The sequence below is a fragment of the Amblyomma mixtum genome, chromosome 3 (genome assembly GCF_055824585.1).
Source record: "Amblyomma mixtum isolate Tamu chromosome 3, ASM5582458v1, whole genome shotgun sequence".
NCBI classification, from domain to species: domain Eukaryota; kingdom Metazoa; phylum Arthropoda; class Arachnida; order Ixodida; family Ixodidae; genus Amblyomma; species Amblyomma mixtum.
In genome coordinates, this window is record NC_143014.1 from 109875298 (window position 1) to 109902214 (window position 26917).

Consider the following 26917-nt stretch of genomic DNA (forward strand, 5'->3'; position numbering starts at 1 on the left):
GTGGTGGCCGTTCTTGTCTGCGTTGTCCGCGCTCTTATATTACTTCGACCACAATCTTAGTCGTATACGCGTACAAGAAGCTGCTGCGTACAATTCCGATTTTAGCGCAGTCGCAAGGAAATATTTTTCACTTCTTTTTTGTTCACGTGCAACTTAATACGCAGCCTAAATGCTGTTCAAATTCGAACTTGCGGCCTCGACGGCGATTGCATCACATGCGCTGAAAGAAACGAGAGTGGGCTCTCGAAGCTACAAGTGGTGGTGTTGGCTGATCGCCCAGGCCGGCGACGTCATACATTTCGTAGAGATATAAACATACTCTCTGCAGAAGAATTCATTGCGGCCTTGCCCCTGCGTCATTTGGAAAAGTGCCAAGGAACGTGAAGCGTCCTTCAGTTATTCCGCTTTCGATTACATTAGAAAGCACCAGAATGGTGAACATTTCCCGGGATGCCCCTCAGAAGCCTAAGCATAAATAGTTTTACCAGCTGATGCGAAAATGTTTACTGGGTGTGTTTGTTTCGTTTGGTCCTGCTTTTAAACAAAGGGAAATCGAGCAGCATGCACAACGAATACTCATGCGGTTTGAGCTGTGAATAGTAACCCTACTCTCTTTTCTTTTTGCAGCTCGGCTGCTAAATAACTTGATCATGGCGGAGCACATCCAGAGTTTAATTGTTCCAGCAGCCTATGTTGCAGTGGACACGTTTTTCTTCCTCAGGTACGTCGTATTCTTCAATCAATCACTGTCTTCGCTGAAATATCTCTGCAGTTTCTATGACATAGATGAGACCGACCTCAATGAGCATCCTCTCCTGGATATTTCAAAGGCGTTCAACATCAGCGCACAGTTCTTTCCTTCATCCTTAAGCCCGTATGACCTATGCAAACATCACATGCAAACGGGATCTATGGGGAACTGTGGTTGGTTTGCTCCTCGCCAATGTCGCCATTATAGCCAATGCTGCATGCAGCGAAATCTTTCCGATAGAAAACATTATCATTCTCTAAAAACAGTAAGAATATATTAACTGAAGGCGCACAGCAACGACACGCGAAAAAAAAGTCCAAATTGGCAGTCTGATCATGTGTTAGCGCTCACAAATTCGGCATGTCCTATGGTCATAATCAGAGAGACTTTAAGACGCCGCAAAGGTAGGCGTGTTTTTCGCTGCTAGCGCTAGCTTTCTTAGCGCATGAGCAGCATTCTTCATTTGTTTTAAGTCGGTTCTTTTCATTATTTTTCACTCTTCATTAGGTCTACTGTACGATTAACTTCGCTGTCTTTACCTGAAACTCCTTTTTCCGAACCATGGGCTCTCCGCCACTATGAGCTCTTGTGATATTTCATGACATTTTTGTGCCATAAGTTTTAATCTTTCGTGTGATTTATTCATAAAAAACACTAGTCCCGTAGCTTATGTATGATGTCTGATTCTTTGCAGCGCGTATCTCATGTGCCATGCCATATCGAAACAGAAAAGACCTGCTGCTATTGTGTTTATATTCGCAGTCATCCGGAGATTTATAAGGTGAGCTGCTCCTTCGCTGACTTCGTTTCCTTCCGAAAGAAGCGTAAGATTTCGGCGAACCCTTTGCCGATATATCTGTTAGCTCGCCCTTGTTTTACTATATCATGCACTAATTCTTGGCTATCTTAACTTGCGTTTCTCCTTGGAGGCTAGCTAATAATAGCCATTTCGCATATATTGAACACATGCGCAACCACGCCATTTCCACTATTACATGAAGCCCTAGAAATACCGACAGTACGACCATCTGTAAACAGCTCAAAATCCTTTCGTTACGTGCGCTAATTGCTTTTAACGTCGCTGTTTTTTACATATTTTGAAATTAAGAACCGTAATCTTCTTTATTTCATTCACATACAAGTATTAATTTACCAACCATGCATGGTTCTTATTTAAAAGTATCTGCTTCAGAGTAGTAATGATAGTACTCGAACATTTGCGCTTTCCATTATCAACGCTTGGAGCAGTGTAAAATTTCCAGCTCAATCGGCCTCATCTTCGCCTTTCTTTTCTAAATATAAGCTGAACTCGTTCAAATGTACATTATGGTAATTCACCTCTCAGCCTTTATGGCTATTTCGTATTGCATTTCTGCTGTACTACAATTGCAATGTGTCCGAGAATTTTAGATGAACTTTGCTTTTGTAGCGCTCTACTGTGTTTCATGTTCCCTTTCTCTTTTCTTGTCGTGTGGTGTTTGAAAATCAGGCGAGCAATGTTGTATTTTATCTGCCATAGTATAGCTCAGAGCATTTGAACGTAATTCCATATGCTGTATTTGTTGTCTCAACTTTGCACTACATTTTACTCGCTGCTAATCAGTTTTAACAAGTTCGCACTACTGTTTCACTGTAATTTGTACAACTGCTTTAGACAATTCACTCAAGTGTGTCACTATGGGACTTCATTGTGTACTTTACACGTATGTTCGTTGTGCCTTATCTTTGTTTAGTTAAATGTCAGTTAACTTGAAGTAGGGTTGAAGTTGAACCGATGCAGGAAGTTTTTAGCGGCAGACCGTTCTTTATTTGGGACCCTTTCAGGACTATGGTGCCAGTGTTCTTCGTGCTCATGTGCATGTACCTGCTACCAGTGATGACGTCCGGACCGGACGCAAAAGGATTTTTTGACCGGTTCTATGGCGAAATGGACAGGCTGTGGCTGGACATCCTGCTTCAAGTGCAAAACTACAAGAAAGGTGCTTTCGTAAGTACCCCGAAAACTCCATTAAATATTTGTAATTTTGTTTACGTTATTGTTGTACAGAGTTGTGGTTCTATTGGATGCTTTACGAGCCGTTAGTTGACAGCCTAAAAATCTGCTTTGTAGGGTTAGTGATGAAAAACACCGTAACTGGTCGGAAGGCTCGATAGCTTTTCTATAGCGGCAGTTACAAATGGCGCATTTCCATCAGCGATCCGGAGCAAGTTTTCTCACTTCGCAAAACCGTATAACGTGTTTCAAAGGGTGACTGGGCGACTGGGTCATCTGCTGACCCGAAATACGAGGGTTCGATCCCGGCGACGGTGGTCGAATTTCGATGGAGGCAAAATTCGAGAGGCCCGTGTACTGTGCGATGTCAGTGCACGTCAAAGAACCCCAGGTGGTCGAAATTTCCGGGGCCCTTCACTACGGCGTCTCTCATAGCCTCTGGCGCTTTGGGACGTCAAACACCCACACGAAACGAAACCCGTCAGCAGCGCATAGATTGCCTCAAAAGGTTTTTGTTTATTTTTTATTTACAAAACAGCCGGCAGCGCGGCAGCATTATAGCGGGAAACGAATAACTACGAGCAGTAGAAAAGAACAATGGAACGACAGGAACAGGGAAACAGGAACAGCCAACAAGCAAAGCAAAAAGCAGCAATATCAGTGCTTCACTCATTGGAATGATGAAACATTACTCTTACGATTCTCTTTATAATTTTTTCCAGACAATACTGGTGCACCTGTGGTACCTTTCGGTCGACTTCCAGCTGTTTCTTGTAACTCTTCCGATTGTCATGATCTTAAAAAAGTGAGTCTCATTGAAACGCCCATCCCATGGGGGCTTCCTCCAGTATTCAAACAGACCTAACCGAGCCTAACTGAACAATACAGAATTCACATGCTAATTCTTACACTTTTGCTCATTCTCTTTCCATGCAGCCGAAGAAAGTGGGCCATCGCCGTGTTCGTCGTGCTTTCTATTGTGGGCTCCGCAATTGCAGCGTGGCAAATCACGGGAACCCACGTCACGCCTTTTGTGGTTGTCGTCACGCAGTCGATGTCGTAAGTGGTGAATTGTGATCTTGATTTTTTTTTTTGCCACACAATGAATGTTTTTAAGAGAAACACTCTCTTCGGCGCTCGCGTTTCACGAACACAGTCCTCTGCATGAACTGCGAGATCAAAAAAATACTACACCACGGTTGCTATTTCAGCCCCCAGTGCACACTTGTAAGGTTAGGCCTAAGTTTATTCTGTTACATGGCCAAGAAGTATTATGTTCTATAGAAAGTCTGCAAAAAACTGACGATCACTTATAAATGTCCGAACTCATCGCGGAAAGAATACTTATCAGGAACTTCTAGGAGAATAACCACTAAAAAAAACTTGAGCTCGCTGTTCGACCTCCCGCAATTTGAAAAACAGTGAGGCGTCACCAGCACCAACGCATAACATTCAATGGTCATCCCACTCAGCCTGTGACAATTCCAATGGTGGTGGCCCGACTAGCGTTTGTCTCATTACATACATGTGGAACAAAACCCAAATTTTACCTACGCGACATTGAAGCCCTAAATTTATGTTCTTGCTGAGCCACCAGGACAGAAAAAAAATTGAGCAAATAGAGCCGTTTTTTATTTGGTGGATGGTTTGTGGGATTTAGCATCCCAAAGCGATTCAGGCGACGAGGGACGCCTTAGGGGAGGGCTCCGGATAATTTGATCCCCTGAGGTTTATTAACGTGTACAGACAACGCACAATCAATATATATATATATATATATATATATATATATATATATATATATATATATATATATATATATATATATATAATTCTTCGTGTATGAAACCACTACTAGGAACACTCTGTGATAGCGCGCATTTCAGCACATGTGCCCTAAATTCTTTATGTCCAACATGAAAGGCGCAAGCAGTGACCTTCCACGCGGTAATTGAAAATTCTCTTAGCTAGGCCCACGATTCCCGGCCACGATATATATATATATATATATATATATATATATATGCCGCCGCGGTGGCTCAGCGGTTATGGTGCTCGGCTGCTGACCCGAAAGACGCGGGTTCGATCCCGGCCGCGGCGGCTGGAATTTCTTTGGAGGAGAAATTCTAGAGGCCCGTGTACTGTGCGATGTCAGTGCACGTTAAAGAACCCCAGGTGGTCGAAATTTCCGGAGCCCTCCACTACGGCGTCTCTCATAGCCTTAGTCGCTTTGGGACGTTAAACCCCATAAACCAAACCATATATATATATATATATATATATATATATATATATATATATATATATATATATATATATATATATATATATATATATATATATATATATATATATATATATATATATATATATATATATAATTCTTCGTGTATGAAACCACTATTAGGAACACTCTGTGATAGCGCGCATTTCAGCACATGTGCCCTAAATTCTTTATGTCCAACATGAAAGGCGCAAGCAGTGACCTTCCACGCGGTAATTGAAAATTCTCTTAGCTAGGCCCACGATTCCCGGTTTCGAGACGCCCTCTCCTGCAGCAGCTCAAGAACTCTGACAATTTAGAAAAAGTGAAACAATTTTGGCTCTTAAAATTCCCTGAAACTCAGTAAAAAAATCTCTTTCGCCAAATTTTACTCGTCAAATTTCCTGAAAAGGATAAAATTCCTCAAATGGAACATCAGCGGGCTCAAGTGAAGTACTACTTCACTAAAAATGACGCAGAATATGCTTTACAGGCGCCTTCTGGAGCTGGAAGTGTATTTTGTGAAATGAAGCGAGATGAAATTGTGTCCGGTCACCCATTTTTCGTTAACTCGCGCACTGAAGCGTGCTCATCGCATCACCACACCGCTTTCATTGACGATACTGACGTATAAGACTTTTCAGTAGTGTTGGAAATATAATAACGTTTGCATTTTTTTAGCCCATGTTCAGAAGTAAACCTGCCAGTCGAGGGCCGGCGGCCACCGCAGAGGAGGGCTTCACAGACAGCCGTCGTGCAGTTATATTTAAAGCGGGCATTTGGCTAGAACATTAGACATTATATTTCACTTTATAGCCTTGTAAAGGGCTCTCTTCGTTTGTTTACAGCCTTCTAAAGGAAACCCGAGGTAAGGAAAGTGACTAAAACCGCTGGCATCTTCGAGCAAAAACGTGTTTTTCATACCAAGTACGCGTACGTGTACGACGCGCCGCCACACGTGCGCGAGGCACTTATGTACTTACACGTCTACGTGACCGCGCCGGCCAGAGCAAAATTCGCAACCATTCGTTACGAGCAGGAAATATTGTCTCGGTCGTGCACAACATCAAGCAATTTCTATCCAGGAACAACTTTCCAGTACTCTTACTGTAAGCACCGCGAGTATTTTTCGTAGTGCCACAAGAATTTGGACTACGTTTATTCGCACGAAGAGAGAGAGAGAGAGAAATGCTCTTTTTACATTATACGTGAGCTCGCAAAATTTGCCATGACCATAATGCGATGTGTGCCTTTCTTCCAGCATACTAGAAGACACCCTCAATAACTTCTACTTCCTGCCCTTCTACCACTCGGTATGCTACTTTTCTGGATGCATTGCATTCTTTCTGCTGCAAGACTTCAGGGATGTGAAAGTGCCGAAGGTGAGCGGACACGTTTAGCAATACGTGGGAGTACATTTCAAGGTTGCGAATTTTTTCTCCAGCCGTGGCAGAACACAAGCACATGAACTCAGTGTTACGGGCGTCCGTCGAACGCGTGCACAGCCAAGAATAAGCTCACGAGGATTCAAGTAAATGTCACGTCGTAGCTCTATGCATGTTTTAATATTAATAATTTGTTCTTCAGCGTGAATATGTGTCTTGTGTTCCAGTCTCTAGTTACGACGTCAGGCACAAAAAAAAAGATTTTTATGGTCTCTAGACCATCACTTTGACGAAGACACATGCCGGAGTCAGGTATATGTCTTATACTGGCAGCCAAGTGTCAGGCTACTCGAACTTCGACGCTACGAAACATCCTTTCCATGGAAAGTTTCACAATAAGGTTTTAGCATGTTTTTCCTTGTGTATATAACACTGTTTTAAGCCTTTTGTCGCACGTGTTCTGCTTTGTCCTTTTTATTTTAGGGCCAAGTTACACCTCTAACGGCAGAGTTTTCATAATATTCTTACTTTAAATTCCTCAGTGGAGTTTGTAATTAATTATACATGTGTACAGTGCATTCTGTGCACAGTTCTTGCTGGTTGTTAAAACAACCCAATTACAGGCTTTAATAACATTCCCACGATGAAGGTTATGCCTAGAAAGGCGGGCGCCATAGTAACCACATATCGCTCTTTTATTTCCAGATAGCGCAGGCAGTCGCCTGGCTCGGCGCTGCTGGCTGTGGTGTGTGCTGCATCTTCGGCAAGTACCCGTGGTACATGGAGAGAAATCCAACCTCCGACTTTGGAAACATCTGCATGGCGTTCTTCGACCGGATATTGTGGTCGCTCCTCCTCCTCTGGATAACACTTACTTGCGCCACGGGCCGTGGAGGCAAGCTATTTTTGCACTTTTATATACTGCTCGGTATACGCAAAATTTGCTACTTATTTGCTTGTTTTTAGACCGTGTACATTTACTAATGAAAACTAAAGAACAATGCTGTCAGGTCGAAACATTCACTGGGCCCTTATCGGGGTTCTCTTCCTGTTTTTTTACGAAGGAAATTCTGAACACGCGTGGACGGCCGATGCTAATTCTCACTTCTCTGCGTGACCCTTTTCCTCTGTACACTGCCGATAATAAAGCTCATAAAGCTGCTCCTAGCCCTTATCACAGGTCGTGCCCGTCTTCACCATTGAGCACCCTCTGTGTGCTTGGCACCAGACGAAGCAACGACTTTCTCATGGTTCGTCAAATGTGCGCATGCCGCAAACTCGTCTTTACAAATACTCCCCGTTGGGCTTCTATACGTTGTGAACAGGAGTAGTGCTTTTCACTTTCTTTGGGCTAGTTGTTAGTGATATCTGTGCGTTGCTCTTCTGTTGTCTAATGAACCCTAAACAGAGCCCTGCCCCCACCAGTATATCAAGTTCTCCAAATTAACTGTAAACGTGGTTCATATTATTGCTGTTTTTACTTCTAATATAAGGCGTTGTTAGCCTGTCAGTTGCCATACGAAGCCAAACAGTATGTGTGGCTCCGCTATGTTTCCGTAGAACAGATATTTTACGCACAACAGTTAAGCAGCAAGAAGGAAAGACGACCACGAATATTCATTAACTCTAACGGGATAACCACGCCAGAATTCGTGCTTTTCATACCACTAACACCTACTAATTCTAGACTGAGAATGTCCATGCAGTTCAAGAGGTGCGCAAATCATGAATAGATTTCGTCCCGAATTACATCCGAGTCCTTGTATGAATCTTAGCATGCACAGTCTTCTCAGCACACAAGTCTTAAGAGCTACGTGTTAAAAGCACTCGAAAATACTAAGAGGTGAATCTTTCGTAGTTGGTATTTCCGGTAATCTTTCAACTTGGTGCCTTTTTTTTTCTTTTCCAGGATACCTGAATAGCTTCCTTTCTTGGAATGCTTTTGTGCCCCTAAGCAGACTGACGTTCGGAGTATACCTCATTCATGCTCCATTCATTCTCCTGGTCCTCCACATTTCAAGAGAACGGATCTTGTACTCTCATTTCACGCTGGTAAGCAGAAATCGCTGTTGTTTTTTTTCTAAACTTCGGGAGTGGTGGAACTAAGCCTATTTTATTTTATGCGCCCCATCATCCCACTTTCAAAAAAATAAGAAAGAAAAGAGTCTGATGAGTGTGGTGCGGTCAGTCTTTTCCTTAATGGCACAGTCCATCCACTACGTACTATCACGATGGAAAGAAACGCGAACAGAGCGGAGCCTACGCGCTCCGCTGTTTGCATTTCTTTTACCACGCTTTAACTTCGCTGGTTGCAAGAAGATGCTAGAGTTGTTCGTGATGCAGTCTAGACCGACTCTAACGTCTTTTTCTTACCACCCAGGTAAAAGCGCCATCGAAAGAAATTCTAACAGCGGTGAGCGTAGGCGCCGCGCTGTTCGCGTTTCTTTCCATCGTGGTAGTACAATGCTGCTACGGCACTAGACGCGCACTCTCTGTGGCTTCGACAGACCGAAGACACTGTTGGTCAAATGTTTAGGGGAAACCCCCAAGGTGGAGTAAATTTGTAATAAGGGAGTAATTACTCATTGGCATCCACCCAAGCGCCCTCAGAAACTTCGTAGTTAAAGAAAAATTCGTCCTGGTCCGGGGTTCGAACTTGGGACCACCGCTACACCGGAGCAGTAGCTCCACCAACTGAGCTAACCGGGACGGCAACCGGAGACACTCGTGCCTCGAGTTATATGCTATTAATCAAGTGCGATGCCTAACCATGCACGTCCGGTGAACGTAACAAAAGCAGCAAGCTTTTCCAGACACCCGCTTGTTCAGGGCAGCTGGAACTGCTTAGTCAAATATATAGAACTGTTTTGCTTTCGTTTTTATCAACGGCGGTTATCTGTTGCAGTGGTTGAAGATAAGCGGCGTCCTACAGATGGCTGTGTGTAGCTCAGTCTACGCGCCCTTGCGACGTTATCTCGCTAGTTGCACGCTTTACTGCTCATGGTTAACAGGGCCGAGCTCACCTAGAGCGCGGACGCAAAACTTTTCCACTTGCGCTAAACTTTGGTCCCCTGGTTCAAGCCCATCTTTTCGTACCGACGCAAAAGTTCGGACGTCCGGAGACGAGCCCTTCTTGTAATCGAAAAGCCACGAAATATCTCGGATTCGAGGGTACGGCGCCGAATGGCCTTCGAACTCCAACCATGAGGTATAAGGACAACGTCGCGTATATGTTTAACGATGAAGCAGAAAACTGGACGCCGTAGCCGGCCTCGGCGACTCGAGACCAGCCCTGCGAACAAGCAGCGTCTCAGGCGCCGCATGAGTCGCGCAGTTTTAATCTATAATTGGCCCCACTCCCCCTTTTAAAGCGAGAAATGTTCCATGAAAAAACACTCATGGAAAATTTTTGCAGAGTTCGGTGTTTCACGCTGGTTTTGGTTGTCATAACAGCACCCAAATTTTATCGTTGGGAATGGTTTAAAAAGTAATTTGTCGGAATTGAACCACCCTGCCCCCAGAAAACATAATGCCGCCCCTCCAAAAAATGTCCTATTATTACGCCACTGACTGACCATATTTTGTGTTACGCACTGTTATCACATCGAAATCACGCGTGCTCGTACCAAATCATGCTTGTCGATGCGTTGTGTATCGTCTTCTGACAGTCACATGGGTTATTCAATATCTTCCGCGCGCGCGCGCGCTAGGGATGGGACTCAGTAGAACGTTCTTACGGAGTAGTTGCATGGTTCATTCCTGCGTTGTCGTTTTCCTTCCTCTTTCACCTGCCCTGTCCCATTTGCGCAGCCCTACCGTTTGTCTGGTATTCAGGGTCCGGAGTTAAGAGCGCGTCCATTTCGATTCGCACCGAAAATAAAAACGATGCATTAATTAGGGCACCTTCCTGCCCCAGTTACCCAAATTGCTGTGTTACTGCCCTGACCTCAGCGACTGCCACTCAGTGCTTCAATTGAAAAGAACGCGTGACTTGAGGGCAATGGCCGGATCCTGCAGCGTCCGCGCTTAATGCCTTTGATAGCGCCCCTTGCCGTATCGAGACATAACGCAATCTATCAATAGCCACGCTCTGGCATGACTGCGCTTCATTCAGATCGGCAAGCACGTTTATGCCAATGCGTTTCTTTAACTACGACTAAACGTGTCCTACGTCTAGTCTAGTATCTGAAGATTCTAGTGATAATGCCATGCCATTTCTGCTTTACAGGTCTCGATGTGCTTCGCGATACTGATGTGGAGCTACTGCCTCGCCTACCTCGCATTCGTATTCTGCGAAGCCCCGACAGCGCAGCTGGACAAGCTGATCTTCATGGGCGGCGGAAGAAGCGACCGACGAAAGAGGCCAGCAGCTCAGAACGGTACAACACAGCCCAACGAGAAGCCATGGGTTGTCACTACAGAAATGATCGAGAAGAGCCAGCCACCTATGGACCTCGAGAGCGGGAACAACATCACGCCCAGCGGCATTGGCAACAGTGTTACGTACCATCTTTGAGAACAGTGTGCACAAAATGCTTTCGATCTGTTCGAAGTTGGTTTTAAGGCAGAACGAACAAGCGCCCACTAAAAGCCGCGAATACTATGTCAGTTGTGCTCGATGCGCACATTGCGGGCGCGGAATTAACGATGCGTGGGGTATTTAAACAACTGTAAATATATTTTCTAGATGGATCTACCCAGTGGCCACTCTGCGGTTCTGAAGAGAAGGCCGCTATACGATTTACGTTCAGTGCAGTAACTGACAGCAAGCGGTCGCACGTCAACACTATCGTTTTCGGCTCCCGAGATAGGATTCGAAGGAGAGCACAAAATTCAGCATCGAAACCACGGAAGGTTCAGACAAAATGGCGCCAACATGTGATTTATGTGCGGCCACTTTTCTGTCCTTTTCCAGAACTAATTTTGCGACTTCATTATTTTCATTTTACAAGATGGGTTAACGAGAATTGCGTGTTATGAAGCTCTGTATATTATTACGTTCTCGAGATATTGATTTTCGCATCATGTATGTAAATACTGGGGACCGCGAGCTAAAATCCGCACGAAGGGATCGATCACGAGTTGTGAACACGATTACCTTGACCTTTACATGTACGGTGTGGGATCCGTGCACTGTGCACTACGGCACGTACCGTATTTGACATAAGTAACTAGGCAACAAGGTTGCTTTCTGAACCACATAGTCTAGCGCTTACCTGAAGACCAAAAGGCCTCGAAAGGGGAGAACAATGTTTGTCCTTAACTTAGATTTAGTGCTTAAGGGAAGCCGTAAGTGCTCCGCTACGCAACTAAGAAACGCACCCCAGTGCTTGAGCCAACGTTTCGACAAGGGGACTTGTCTTCGTCTGGGCAAAGCGTTCATCATTGGCAGGGATTAAATAGGGCCTTCGCTCCGAGGAAGAAGGCCCCGGGGGTGGGGAAGGAAAGTGGTGTGAGAGGGGATGCGTGTCAGGAAGGGGAGGGAGGTGAACCTTGATTCGTTAAGCTGCAATAGTGGAAAAACTTATATCCGGGGGGTGTGTAATGAACAAAGGCTTTGAAGGGGCTGCGACGGGGGGAGGCGCTGTAGGACCTGAAAAACTCAGATAAGAGGATTAGTCAGCGTGGTACAGGGAAATGAGAAGAAGGCAAACAACATAGGCTGGCACTGGAAGGAGGGGCATTTCCAAGGAAGGACAAGGCAGGGGGGGGGGGGGGGGGGGGGGAATGGCTCGAGTTCAGAGAAAGCCAAAAAGGTGGGGCGGAGGGGGTAACAGGAATGTCATGGTTTCCGAGAACCTGGAGGTACATTCCAGGTTCTCGGAAACCATTACATTCCTGTTACCCCCTCCGCCCCACCTTTTTGGCTTTCTCTGAACTCGAGCCATTCCCCCCCCCCCCCCCCCTGCCTTGTCCTTCCTTGGAAATGCCCCTCCTTCCAGTGCCAGCCTATGTTGTTTGCCTTCTTCTCATTTCCCTGTACCACGCTGACTAATCCTCTTATCTGAGTTTTTCAGGTCCTACAGCGCCTCCCCCCGTCGCAGCCCCTTCAAAGCCTTTGTTCATTACACACCCCCCGGGTATAAGTTTTTCCACTATTGCAGCTTAACGAATCAAGGTTCACCTCCCTCCCCTTCCTGATACGCATCCCCTCTCACACCACTTTCCTTCCCCACCCCCGGGGCCTTCCTCCTCGGAGCGAAGGCCCTATTTAATCCCTGCCAATGATGAACGCTTTGCCCAGACGAAGACAAGTCCCCTTGTCGAAACGTTGGCTCAAGCAAACTGAGGTTTTCCCCTCCCTTGTTCATTTTTGTGATCGCAAAGGACCATCAACCACACCCCCTCTCTACCATGGACCCCAGTGCTTGGTTACTTTTGGCAAACTCGGTACCTCGCGCGGCTTTTACCGCGGATTCCTTCTGTACAGTTCTTTCAACAATATATGGTAACAAGGGTGAGGATCCCGCGTAGTGGTGAAAGCATTTGCCCCTTTTCTGTGAAAAGGCCGTTGGACAAAACAAAATGAATACTTCGCGACATCACCACTGCTTTAAATACTCACTGTGCTGTAATTCACGCCAATGTTAAACTTTTCTTTCTAACAGCACACATACAGATTACGCTAATGGAGACGTTTTTTTTATTCCCCCAGAAACATCTCGTGGTTTGACATATGTATACCACGAAAAATCATATTCTGAGGAAAAGAAAGCATGAAGTAACAGTGACTTGAAGCTTTACTTTCTCTGGCGCGCGCTGTGCAGTCATACAGGTTCATCAAAGTATTTTCACCAATAATTTTCATCACCGAATAAAGTCAGCTGTGAATACTGCTTTTCCTTGGTCGGTTCATGTGGCTGTGAATAACAGCGGTATTTTTTTAGGTCACTTGTGATCATCAATAAAAACCATAAATCTATGGTGTTTTTGTGTTTTTATAAAGTAGTGTGCCTTATGGTCTGAGTGTGCGCTCCACCGGCACCAACTCCGCGACGACTGCTGAGTGCTGCTACCAGCTGCTGCAACAACATAACTGTGCCGCTTAATAAGAGTTGGTTGAAATTAAAGGTAACTTGCTTATTAATGCTGTTGATTCACGCTGTTACGGACCCTTTAGTATGCTTTTAATATACTGGCAAGAACGAAATTGCAGATGCCATAGTTCGGCTTGTCACGCGTGCATAAGGAAACTTCGACGTGACAGTCTTTTAGACAAAAGGAATGCGGGATGTTTGTAAAAGTTACCTTTAAGCGAATATGACCTTGTCCGTGAGCTCTCAGTCTTAGTTCAGCATCTGTCCCAGGAAGTTTTACAGCGGCAGCTATTAGGGGTTCATATCTCCATATCGTCCCGTAGTGGTGACTGCAGTCCGGAGAGCAGGAAGACAGCCAAAATGGCTTCTAAACAATACTCTTTATTTGGGCTGACTTGCGCCCGAAAAATTGAATGAGTCGGCGGTGGCGTAGCAGCAAGCGCGCTCGGCGGTCGTCGAACCGAATGCCCGCCGATCTCGGCCGTGCTCATTTTAAAGCTGATAGTGAACTTTCGAGATAAAGCGTGGAAAGTTACTAGGACATTCTGGAACAACGTAGAATCGGCTCCGCCTGCATGCATGCGATCAATCGAGATAAATCTGGGCGCGTCTTGCATCACAAAAAAAAGCGATAAAGTGGCGCGCCGGCAGCTTTGAAGGATGAAAAAAAAAAACAATCACTACAAAGATTCGCGGCATTGCTCCCCTCTCAAAGAAGCATCGACCCGATGCTTTAATGCATAAGGCGACTACAAACAAAACGGATTGTGCAAAAATAAACACCGAGTGTGGAAACACAGCGTCCTTTATCGCTCATAATAGGGCTTTAGACGGACGACATGGACAACTTCTGGTCATACGCGGCGCCGCTGGGATGCAGTAATTTCGTCAGGGACGACTTCACAGACCAGTTCACATAGCCGACGAAGAACCTTGTACAGGCCGAAATAGCGGCGCCAAAGCTTTTCACTCAATCCGCGGAGGCGAATGGGCGTCCAAGCACATACTCGGCCTCCGGCTTTTCAGTGTTCTCGTTACGTTGCCTCAACCAATAGAAGCGCCATATAATAAAATGTACCGAATCAACATGTGAAGTGATTTAAAGACGATTTTATTGGCAATGAAATATATGGTACAGAATGAAAATGGTCCATATATACAAATGGTCCATACTCGTTCCTTCCTCTCGATGTGTACAGCAGATCCAGCGTGAAACACTCAGTGACATACTTGCACATTCACGCTCAAACTTGTAAAATGGCTCCACGACTGAGATATTTCAATGAGGCGACATTTTAATGTTAAAACAATGGATGCGAACCTTTCTTGCTTTGTTATCTGAAAGGTTCGCAGGTATAAACTGCGCTAACATAGTTCGAGAAACATGAAAGAGGGCAGAATGTGTCTGTTTCAAGAAATCAGAACGGAGGTATTCATAACTAGATGAAATGCCACCGAGCGTGGTCGTAACTAAACTACGCACCCTAGTTATGTACCACGGTAGCGCAGGCTAGACCAGCGACGGGAGTTAAGGGAGAGTGATGCATTTTTCTCGCCGGCTGACGTCAGGCACACTCGTCATCGTAGGCGTTTCTTGTGTGAATACCACGGAACTGATAGCTTCTACAATGCATGTGCTTGTTCAAAAAGTCACGCTTTTCAGTGACTTCCACAAGACCCCAGCTGTTCCTTCCTCTCTAGCATGTCTCGTCAGCCTCGAAACAAGTTAATGACAGAAAGCTAAGGAGGTGCTCAGCCGACCATTTCCGAAGACGCGAATGCAGTCTACCACGCAAACAAAGCAGACTGTGATTTACGAACGCTGCTTCCTGTGAGTGCGAGATTAAAGACGGGAAGGGCACTATTTCTGTAAAAAAAAAGCACCTTGAGCGAAATCAGGATGGGGTAGAGTAATTTGGTTGCTGTGATTATGGCATTTGCATTTCTACACATGGCGACGCGCCATGATCTTCGCACTGCTCAGCGATTGCCTGGTTGCTATTTCGCAGGACGCGTTGAAAAAATTTTCATGTCATATTTAGGACCACTGTTATCGAATGTCATGTCATTAAATCTGCGCGCTCTCTCCTTGAGTGCACCCTTTTGAAGGGGCTCAGAAACACCCTCTTTCTTTCAGCAGACACTATATGTTGTTCAAGCAGCTGCAGTTTAAAACGTCTCTGTTTACGCACCGACTATTGTCTGCCTTTTAAGCTCTAAGTGACATCTGATTGAGAAGACCGGCAACGTGTTCGGCTTTTTTTGTTTTTATACCTATTTTAAGTTACATGATGGTGTTCATCAAGAGCGAATGTTTTCCTTCGTTGGTGGGAACAAAGAAATTCAATACTAGCCAGTGCTGATGCCTTACAACATTGCGTACGGTAGTAGTTGGTGTTCTCAATTAAGTTACCATTTAGTTTAGTTTAATTAAAAAATAACAGTAATGGGACAAAACAGCAATCTTAACACGATACATCGAAATTCAGTAATACATATTCTTCGTAGCGTAGGTGACGTGTGAAGCTTTCTCAACGGATGGCTTTTAGCGGGTCATTATGTTTGGTTTAAAATGCACAATATTAATTATTCCGCGCACGGTGGCACTGCAAGAGAGAATGGTGTGCTGAAGCAACCTCAAGAACGCCCTCTCGTCGACTGTTGCAAGGTGTATGACAATGTACACTAGTCTGAGACTGTATAGTTGATAAATAAACTTACGATGTTAATACACAGCGGCTACGTTACATGAAAATTAGTGTATGGACAAGCTAGGCAGACTAAAGGTTCGTTGTCGGCTCATCTGCCTCCGCACGTGATCATTACACGCGATCAAGGAGTAGGAACGCTTCTGTTTCTTTCCACTTTCTTCTGCAAGATTCCCTCCAGCTCTGAGGACTTGAAAGTCGTACTTGTCGCCGGCCTCAAGCACGCAGCTTATGCGCTCCGTTTTCTTCTGCTCTCCAGTGGATTCTTCAAAGGTTTGACATGCGGTGGCGCAGTCTCCTAGCGATACCGCGGTTTCCTCACAGTCCACACTGGCATCCCCTTTCCCTGCATCATGTTCGGAAAGGCCGTCAGTGGACTCTTCCATGGCGTGCTCCTCAGCGTCCTCGAGAGCATCCGCATTCGTGGCGTGTTGTTCCGGGAGTTCATTGTCCTGTGTGACTTGGTCGCCATCGGTTGAGGCTTTCGTGATCGTGCCGTACGGGGACACATGAGTGCCCTCCTCTTTTGGATAGGGCACCATGTCAGCTGGCATCGAGTACGGTCTCAGAAGCCGCTCGTTGGGAGAGGACTCTACTTCGCCAGCCGCCTCTTTGACGACTGCTGGCTTGGCCGGCTCCGACTTGCGTCGCCTGTGAGTCTTGGGAGGCAGCGGGGGCGGTATGTCGCGCTCTTTCTCGAGCGATGCTCTCCTCAGCAGCACGTCATCAAGCTTCTCGTAGATGCGCTCATTGATGTCGCTGCTGACGCTGAACGCCACGTCACTCACAGGCGACTCGAGTTCGTTGTCGACGTGCCCTGACGTCACCGAGATTCCGGAGTCGAAAGTGGAGATGGACAGGTGCGACTGGCGAGAGCAAGGGAAGCCCTGCTGCACTTCGTCCATTCGGGGAGGCGGCAAGGGCCCGTTGAACGTGGGCATGTGCAGCACAGAGATGGCGTTGGACTTGGGCACGCTGTAGCCGCTGCTGTCTTCGATGGCCGCTGGGCGACGCTGCTGCGCGGAGTTCTCGCGCCGGGAAGGCGGAGGGCACCGTATCTCCTGCACTTCTTTCCAGCTGTACTGCTCTGGCGGCATGCGCTTGATGATGCCTTGCACGACGCCACGTAGCGTGTAGACGAAGTTGAGCGCCTCGGGACAGTAGAAGTGCAGTACGCCCCTCCCCGTCGAGCTCTCACTGTGGAGGAGAGGAGACATAAAAGCGGTGAAGCACATGTTGTTCAAAGCATAAAGAATCAATGCAGCAAACTGCATATTGCTTTTCAAGCTGAAGCGACCGCATTTTTTGGCAAATAGACGCATGTACACACTCATCCTCCTCTATTTACCTCCTTCTCCTATCTGTTGTGTACAAAAAGATGCTTTAAAACCTTATTTGCCCAGGCGGAATTGTGGAGCTTCCCGTTTGTCAACATTAAGCTGACCCATTAAAACCACAAAAACGCTTCCTAAAGGCCATCAGAATGCGTAGTCAAGAATCCCAGGCGGCTACACAATAGTATTTTTACGTTGCAGCTCTTGAGTCATCAGGATGCTTCGTTGGTTGAAGCTTTGCGTGCACAGAATTCCTGTGCATGCACACGTTGTCTTCTGATGTCAAGCCAAAAGCATATACGACGAAACAAACATCTGAAATCTGGCGCTCCGTAATGCAAACGTGCAGACTATCGAGGAGAACGCGGGAGCGCGTGACCACCGACACCATCAACAGGTTCAGCGACTGCCACGGGAGTTATCGACGCGGTTACCTCCATGTGCAGGGCGGGGCAGGCGACGGCACTGGGTACCAGCCAATGCTTCGCTTTCAGTGATGATAAGCCCGAGCCACTTGTAGCTTTTATTACAGTGCCGAAAGCATGTTACAGACTAGAAACTGATAATGAAATACGCATTCCAGAGCGAAGTTTGGTGCGTGCTTTTTTCAGATAAACGAATAAAACAAGCAATAGCAAGCGCGAGAGAGCAATTATTTGCTCTACGATAACGGCAGCCCCTATTTTTTTCTCATTTTTTTCTGCTGTATAGACCACTGTTAGCAAAGCTATGAGCGGAACTCTCGTTTCTTACATATCTTTAAAAACAAGCACGCACGAGCCAAACCATAGCCATTCGGAGGGCCTTTATGTGAAGGAAGGGATGAAACGTTTTGGCAACGCGCTCGCCTATCTTTCCCTTCTCTGCCGCTGTTATACAAATACTTCCCCGCCCTTTCATGCGCGCCTTTACGCACGACCTCGCCGATAACAGCTGTGTATGACACGGTGATAGTGCTGTATAGGCATCGGTGGCAATGCAGTCACACATTCTTCTTCGCGCTTGGGATCTTTGTACAGGCGGGCACAGAAGTGGAGCAAAGTGCTGCGCTCTGGTTGCATGCATGCCTGTGCTAGAAGACTTTAACAATCAAGGTGTTTTAAGGCAACAGCTGAACCGACCGGGAAAAACAAACTGAGCCACTTACATACACAGGTGTTGTGTATGTTTTCGCTTCCGTTTATGTCCTGTCCATTGCGATGTTAACTGTAGAATGCATTAATCAGCACAAATAGCTACTAGTCATGATATGTCCATATGCGTACGTGTGCGTAAAACTATTGCACGTAAACTGACAAAACTGTTTTCCACTAGGCAAAGCATTAGTTGAGTGAGAACGCCGCACACTGCTGTTTACTTCAATGCACGCATGTACTCCATTAGCAACAATAAATGAAGAAATATTAGCAATGATGCAGTTCTGTTGCCGTATTCTATTAATATACTAGCCATTGTTCATTGGGACCAAGTGGCAATCTTTAGTATAAGCTAACTTCCCCCATCATTACAATGTTTGCGCGCGTTAATTCGGGACAGCGACAACGCTGGCATCGATTAGGAGCTGGCCTCCGCCTCAGGGAATGCTGTTTCAGCAAAATGTTTTACGAAATACTCGTGAATATAGATATAGTCGCGTAAGTCTCTTTTTTTATACTTATTTCCTTGTACAATTGCAAACAAAAAGTTTCATGAGTATTGGCTCTCGTTAACTAATAGCAGAATAAGACTGAAATTTTGTAACTGCATTTGACAACTAAGTGCGTAAGCGCAATTGAATCGGGAGCAGGAGTATAACCAAGGTAAGCATCGTGCCACGAATATTTTGACGTTCTCATGCGTACAATGTCCAGAAGAAGCTTCGAACGTATGAGATCAAGCTAATAGAGCTGATAAATCCCGCTCGCGTCTACTAGGTTAAACAAATATGCAGGAGATAAAAATGTCGATAAGATGACACTTCATCTCTGCGTCCTGCATAAACTAACACGGAAGCGCACACACGCTCAAAAGAGTGACAAGCCCTACTTCCATGGACTGGCCGGCTCGCTATGGCGACGTGTGCCGTGCATGCTAAGCCACACATAGAGGTTTCGTTTACGCTAACAGGACCAAGAAGATAGTGGTAACCCCACAATACGACGAGAGAACATCACAGGCGCAGGGACTGCGGAGGACCTCACGAAGCGATACGCAGACCAGCAGCGAGGTCGCCATGCGGTGCACTACGTCCGTCGGCAAAACTGTGCAGCGTGGGTGCGCTCGGGAAAATAAAAAATAAATTAACCTAGTGATACCTGTCAACCTGCTTTTGACGTCGGCGGGTGGAGCATGCACGTCCCCTCATGCTTGGAACCATTTCAGGCGATCGGCTTGAGTGACTGCTCCCCAATACACTTTTTCTGCCTCGCACGCCGCGTCTCGTAAACTTTTGCTGCCGACTGTGCATCCCGCAAAGCAAGGCCAGGCGTAGACTCACGCTCACCTCCCGCACTCGATGGCCAGCAGCTTGCCGTGATCGGCCTCGTGCTTGTTGCGGAAGACTTGGAACCGGACGAGGGTGTTGAGATACCACTCCTGTATCACGTGCTCCGTGTGCGGGTGCGTCAGGATGAGCTTGTGGCCGCTGATGGAAAGGTTCCCGTAGCTGCCCAGGAGGCCCGCACGGCCGCTCCACGCGTCGTCGATCAGCGACGCCTCAAACTTGAAGCCCAGAACTGCGAATAGAGCGCAGGCGTTCTGTCACTGCCTATGTCCATAACAAAAGCCTGCTGCGCCACTCATGCCCCGGCCTCGAGAGATCATCGCGCGTTACATCCGCAAGAGGACAGTGTCGGAATTTATTAATTATTCTTGTAGCAAAATTATGGTATGGTACGGTACCCTATGGTACGTATGACGTGATGTGCTGTGATACGGTATGGTATGGTATGGTATGGTATGGTGTGGTGTGGTGTGGTGTGGTGTGGTGTGGTGTGGTGTGGTGTGGTGTGGTGTGGTGTGGTGTGGTGTGGTGTGGTGTGGTGTGGTGTGGTGTGGTGTGGTGTGGTGTGGTGTGGTGTGGTGTGGTGTGGTGTGGTGTGGTGTGGTGTGGTGTGGTGTGGTGTGGTGTGGTGTGGTGTGGTGTGGTGTGGTGTGGTGTGGTGTGGTGTGTGAAGTTTAACGTCCTGAAGCTGCACATGGGTTGCGTGAAACACCGTAATGAAGAGATCCGAATTAATTTCGGTCAGCTGGAGTTTTCTAACTTGCACTTACGTCGCAAAACAGAAGGGCGTTTTGCATTTCGCCTCCATTGAAATGAAAAAATTGTCCTGTACTGTGCAATGTAATGCGATCGTGGTGGCCGGTATTCGATCCCGCGTCCTTGGGATCAGTAGCCGAACGTCATAGCCCCGAAGCCATCGCGGCGGGTCCTTGTACAAAAACGTTTTCTTCATGTTCGTGTCTAAGAGAACAGCCGACCGATGGTATCTATACTACAGAGGTGAAAGCGCCGTGAACTAACCGACATTTTTAACATTAAGCAGTCAGTTCAATGGCCTTTTATGTTTCCATCTTTCTTTCTTTGAGCCGCGAGCATAGAGAGGCGATTATAATAACAGCAATTAAAGAAATAAAATTGTACAAAGGGATTGAAGAAGAAAAACCCAAGAGGCGTGAGGACAGGACATTGCGCTCTGTCCTGTCCTCACGCCTCTTGCGTTTTTTTTCTTCTTCAATCCCTCTGCGCATTTTATTTCTTTAATTGCTGTTATGAATCAACTCGCCCAGACGAAAGTGCTAATAATAACTGCGCTTGCAGGGATGTATGTGCACGCACCATTCTCGAGTTCCACCATGGGCACAGGCGGCCAAAGCAGCGCTCGCAGCGCGGCCATCCACTCCTGGCTCTGCGTCTCGCTCTCCCCCGCCAGGAACACCATGGGCGGCCGCTGACCCGACCGTATGGCCACGGCGAACTCGCGCGAGTGAGAGCCGCAGCGGAACACCTGGGCAGTCTTCGGTGAAAGCGTGCCTCGTGCCTGGACGCCCGAGTTGCGGTTCGCGCGAACCTCGAGCAGCACGTCGCAGGGTTGGCCCGACGCCGACTCCAGCTGGGTCAGGTCCACCCATTTCCGCTTCCAGCTCTGCGCCACACAGAGACGACGACCGGTAAGGTTCGCGCCCACCATCACAACGAACACTCGTGGGAATTTTAAGGGCAGAAAGAATCATTACGGGATCCATCAGTGCGCTCCTTGGTACTAATAATTGGCATATTGGCAGGCTTCCGCAAGGTTGAATTAACTAAATTTGAACAATATCTAGAGAATTGCTTGTTGGCATCTGTAAATATCCTTCACTGCATAGCAATCTTCCGAGGTAAGCGCATGTCATGAGACTTCTCGTTGCACCCTTATTCTCGATTCGTTTCACACCAAATGCCAGATCTTCGAGGTAAATTCTGGCACTATTTTTTTTTTTTCTAAGAGGAAATTCTTAGTGTCGTTTCTGCAGTTAAATGCACGTAGTCATAACATGACGGGCTGTTCGAAGTAGCTGTTTCATTTCCTTGCCATCGCGTCAATAGATATTTGCGTCATTGCATTGCTTTCAATGACGCAATTTTCATTGTTCTCTTTCATTCTTTTTTTTGTCGTCATGAGTTTCCCGTCGAGACATTTTCTTTTTTTCTTGCATACTTCCTGAGCTTACTCACCATTCGTCTTTTTGTCTGACGCACTCACTGCCCGGCTCTCATTGTGGTACCAATCACCATAGCTTTCTTCATTTATCGCTCTAATGCACCTTTCTCGAGCTATCTGTATCACACCAACGCCCCCCCCCCCCCCCCCCCCCCGCCCCTCCCGAAAGCACGTACTTCAGCGATAATAAATGAAGGTGATCAACGTGTATAACGTGAGCAGGCATGACCTCATTTCAGAACGACACCTCAAAAATTCTTTGCACTTCTCCTTTTAGCCCAATATTGTTTCACGAGTGGACGCAACATGTTCCAAGACCCCGCAGATAAGGGAAGCTGTGATCGCAGCTCTTCATTGTCCTTGTTAGATTTCGTTACACGGAAATTCTAGAACGATCTGGAAAGTCCCAGGCGAGTCGAAGCGAGCGTGAACAGCAACGCCACCAGGTCGGCATCTGCCGGTAGAGCGGGAGTATTCCGCCCCTGATTAGAGCCGACAACTCGCGTAGTATCTAGAATCCCTGGTGAAGTATCAGGCTGACGCTTTGTGTCACATCGGAGGCCGTATTTTGTAAGCACTCGTTTTCTTGTTTTCTCTACCATCAGTAGCGGGGACGATAGCTAGTAACAAGTGCGCCACCGGCTCCACATTCCAGATCTCTCCACTATTTCCGTGTCACGGAATCTGACAAGGACAATGAAGAGCTACGAGCCCAGGGTCCCTTATCTCGGGCCGTGCAGAATTGCCTCCACTCGTGGAACAATATTTGGGCTGCAAGGATACAGAGAAAAATAATGGGCGTTCACGTTCACAATGGCAGGAACTTTCCTGACGTCGATGCAACCGCGACATGAAACGTACACTTCACAAAGTTGGTTCCCCGTAGCCACCGAAGTGCTCTTGGCAAAAACAAGTGCTCTTGGCACACTAAACAAGCGGTAGATTTCCAGGCGTAAATCAGAGGCATCTGCGGAATGAGCTACACATGGCGTCTGGTCAAGCATGTCACTTCGTTTCACATCATTCAAATTTGCTGAGCTGCACAGGGTAGAGCAAAGTGAAATTCTTTACATGATGTAGCGCAAAAAAAATACACTTTTCCACCGTTCTTTACAGGGATGAGTGCCTTCTTTGCGTTGTGTGAAAGCCATCGCCAGCATTGACAAATTAAAGTGACGAATTGGACTGAAAATAAACAGCTAACACCACAAAATATTACTAACCTCGCCGAAGAAAAAGAGGAAAAATCTCCACTTTTTAAGAATAAAACAGCACCAGTATTATTCAGCGCTGCCTTTCGCAATTATGTGTATGTTTTATTGCTTGAATGCACAGGTAAAAAGTTTGTGTTAATTTTTTATCGTTTCATTGCTTGGCCTGCGTGAAAGTTGCACAGCGAATTAGAAAGTTCGTGAAAGTTGCGATTTAAGTTGTTGAAAGAAGGACTCAATCACGTCATTTCTCTTACTGCATATTCATTCAAATCCATGGTAAAAAAAAAAAAAAAAACCTTCAGGACAGTGCACGCTACAGTTGCAATGCCTATGTTATAAGCTCTTCTTTTAGAAGTCTACGCCAGGCGGCGCCCGCTGTCGTGTCATCGCTATTTCATTCACTGGCGCAGCAGCCGTCGTTATCAGCGCGCATACTGCTGCGATCGCGGGCGCCTCTGGAATATCACGCGCCCACCCTTAATGAATGGAGAAAAAGCGTTTAGGGCGAAGCCATCTTTTTTGGATGACAGCTGTTTGGTGTTTGTCGTGATGCTCAACAGTTTTTCAACTGAAACTTTTGTCGTTTCTCGAGAATGTCGAAAATAAATAGTCCGGCTGGACGCAGTAGCTATATCAGGGCCTGAAAATGCAACGAAAATGATCAGCGCTAAGAGCAGTTGGGCTGGTCTGGTTCTCGCTGAATTATCGAATTCATACTGAAACCTTAGTTCACGTAAGGTGAACCGTCTTGTATGTACGACGTCAAACGTCTGTCGTAGACAGCCCTTCTGTTTTTGTTTCAGGTTACATACACTGATTTTCCTGGGTAATTGCTCTTACATAAATGAATAACAATGGTGGACTTGGTGGGGTGCATACAACACGTACCAGGACCTGCCCGCTGGTGCTCGAGATGCTTCTGCCGTAAAGCTGCAGCTATGCATGGACATTATGCAGGGACATCTCACTGCTCATTTAAATGAGCGGCGATAGCACTCTATTCTAATCAGCCGAAGACGCACTGTCCTTTTCAACCAATAATCATTCTGAAAGCCCTCAGCTTGCTCGCTTATTTGAGTAAAAGATGCCTAACTTGCCTAGGACCACCTGAAACAACACTGGCCATCCGTTCCCTAGCTGAAAATTGGGTCAAGACAGCATGAATCTCTGCGGTTATTGGAAAATAGTAACAAAGTACAAGACAAAACTTTTTGTTACTGAAGGCAGACGCAACAAGGACAAGTTCTGTTGGTCTCATCAGCCTCTCATAGTAATATTAGCTTACTTCTGGACGTCTGTCGTTTCTTGCCACACCTTATGCAAAGGCTTCCATTGCCGTCGCAATTTATTTAGCTTCGTGAACGATTTGAAATGGGTAAAATTTTACAGAAAATTTTTTATTGGGTTAGTCGGTGCTTAAATAGCGAATTTACGGCTATTATGCCGCTACATTCGTAGGGAATAAGGCCCGCAATATTTTATCAGCACAAATTGCTGGGATACGAGTTCTGCGACTTATTATACATTTAATATCTGAATGCAGCAAAGCAATTCAATTCTTTTTAGACTAATTCATCGTCAAGTATAGCAAACCTAGGGTAATATAATTTTAAGCACGTCCGGCTTCAAACGACATGACATCGGCATAAACGCGAACAGCATTCCTTAAACACTGGCCATTTTGCATAATGGTATCTAACTGATGTTTTGTTTCCATTTAGACAGAGCAAAGTGGTTGTGTTCGTGTAATAGAAAGCACTCTGAACGTTTATATCGGTGCTTGTTACGGCTGCATAAAACGCAATAAGTGGATAAGACTAAGATGCAGTTCGTACAGTTTGCACGCATGTATTAATAATAGCTAGCGCTGGGGTTAATAGCACTGTAACAAGCAGCATATTCAAGGACTTTGCTCGTGCAATTACCAGGCATACAAACAGAAGTGGCAGCCAACGCCAGCGATCAGGAGGTCAGCACCTGATGGCAAGCGCGACGGCGCCGCGTCTGCACTCATCGTTTTCTGGTTACCGCCTGTTCTTCCATTCGCATGATAGCCACCCAAGTGCTTTAGGCTATCGGCACTTTTCAAGAAGTAAGGCAGTAATAAGTTTTCCTCGCTTTGGAGCCTCGCTTGCAGAGCAGAACGAAAGGTAATGATAATCGAATTCTAGGAGGAAGCTGAGCGCTTTCTCGCTAGTACTAATGCGCTACGAAAGCGGAGTGTTGGACGACTTTCACAGTTCATTCAGCTATTGCTTTCTGAGACGTCGACAGTAACGCGCGTGCGCGACACAACAATCCGGACACAAACGTGTGAGGGACGCACGAACCTTCCAAGTGGAGCTGTTGCGGGCGCTCGGTGGCAGTTTCACGTCCACATATCCGCTCTTGATCACCATGGGACGGCTTGGGTGAGACAGTGGCGTCTGCGAGACAATCTTTCAGCTGCAAATGCTCGGCTGATGTGCTAGCTCTGGCTGGTCTCAACTTCTCCGGGAGTCAGAGGGGCCTGCTCGGAAGCGTCTGCGCTGTGGGGGGAGCGGAAGGGATAATAAGACTCGAGCTGCGGACCACGTTGCACGACGGCGGCTGAAGCGTGTCTGCTCCTGGGCGCGCTGCGCCTACGGCCTTATGGCTTCTGGAACGCCACAGCGCGCTCTTATCGGCCATTGAGTATCGACCACGTCCGGGCGCCAATTCGTCGCTGCGCGTCCATTGTCTTTGCTTATCACCGATGGAGTAGGCGGCGTGTACAGAGTGGCGCGCTGAGTTCCTGCGATTCTGTGTTTCCCCTGCCGTGCGGAGGGGTTTCTTTGTTCCCCTCGTATTCTATACGCGACGCGCTACGTACAGTGTCTGCAGCGTATGCGGGTGCCGTACGCACCACTGTTCATACCATTGGCTCGCGAGGCTTGCCCGGGCGACGATAAGACCTCCGGCCCGAATGAAGTTGACATGCCATTCAGCAAGACGTGGACACCGCGGCGATGAGCGGTCTGGCTCAGTGAGCAATAAGGAAAGGGCGATATAGGCGACAGGCGATAGTATCCTCATGCTGAACCGTATTAAACCTAAGTAGGCAATCGCAACAATTGAAAACAAAATGAAAAGTTCCATACGAGCAAACCAATCAAAAAGGAAGGAAATGACGTTTTCGAGGCAATGCAGACCGTAAAAACAGCTGTCGGTTATGCAGGAAAAGTTGCCTCCGTTCAAACAGCACTACTTGCGGTTGAGTCAGCACTAACGAGTTGACTTCTAAGACAAATGCAAAATTGCCGGTATCGCTTGACACGCGACGTATTACGACGCGCATTACCTTACGAACCCTAAAGAGCGAAAAATATTCCATCACAGTCCTGCAGCGCAAACGAAGCACGATAACACATTAGCGCCCTTGTCATAGTAAGCCCGATACCAATGCCGCGACGACTTATGAAGGCAAAATAACTGTTAAGACGAGCTTGCAGCGTTCGAACTGAGTTTCATTACCGGTATTTGTTTTTCTGCGCCAGTATTTTATTTCAGCGGTTGTAGTATTAGCGACTTT

The 26917-nt window shown here is 46.6% G+C and overlaps 2 protein-coding genes across 2 annotated transcripts in view; one reads left to right on the forward strand and one right to left on the reverse strand.

The window, feature by feature from the left end:
* Positions 1-11745, forward strand: part of LOC149351352 (nose resistant to fluoxetine protein 6-like) — a 39039-nt gene extending 27294 nt beyond the window's left edge. Inside the window, exons 7-15 of the mRNA XM_089580697.1 lie at positions 628-721; positions 1446-1532; positions 2576-2738; positions 3467-3549; positions 3681-3803; positions 6269-6389; positions 7098-7292; positions 8307-8444; positions 10621-11745. Coding sequence (XP_089436823.1) covers positions 628-721; positions 1446-1532; positions 2576-2738; positions 3467-3549; positions 3681-3803; positions 6269-6389; positions 7098-7292; positions 8307-8444; positions 10621-10908 — 1292 coding nt within the window. The 3' untranslated portion in view covers positions 10909-11745. The remainder of the gene's footprint in view (positions 1-627; positions 722-1445; positions 1533-2575; positions 2739-3466; positions 3550-3680; positions 3804-6268; positions 6390-7097; positions 7293-8306; positions 8445-10620) is intronic.
* Positions 11746-14519: 2774 nt separating this feature from the next.
* Positions 14520-26013, reverse strand: LOC149351353 (uncharacterized). The gene is made up of 4 exons (XM_089580700.1): positions 25698-26013; positions 21289-21595; positions 19954-20185; positions 14520-17334 (listed from the first exon to the last, which is right to left on the reverse strand). The coding sequence occupies exons 1-4, from the start codon at positions 25764-25766 to the stop codon at positions 16185-16187; spliced, it is 1758 nt and encodes a 585-aa protein (XP_089436826.1). The 5' UTR covers positions 25767-26013; the 3' UTR covers positions 14520-16184.
* Positions 26014-26917: the final 904 nt, after the last annotated feature.

What these genes read in the sequence shown, in the direction of transcription:
- LOC149351353 (XM_089580700.1), bottom strand. Translation starts at nt 25,766, where the DNA reads ATGGTGATCAAGAGCGGATATGTGGACGTGAAACTGCCACCGAGCGCC. An exon ending in GCAACAGCTCCACTTGGAAG is followed by an intron (nt 21,596 to 25,697) that starts GTTCGTGCGTCC and finishes TGTGTGGCGCAG; the next exon opens with AGCTGGAAGCGGAAATGGGT. An exon ending in CATGGTGGAACTCGAGAATG is followed by an intron (nt 20,186 to 21,288) that starts GTGCGTGCACAT and finishes CTCTATTCGCAG; the next exon opens with TTCTGGGCTTCAAGTTTGAG.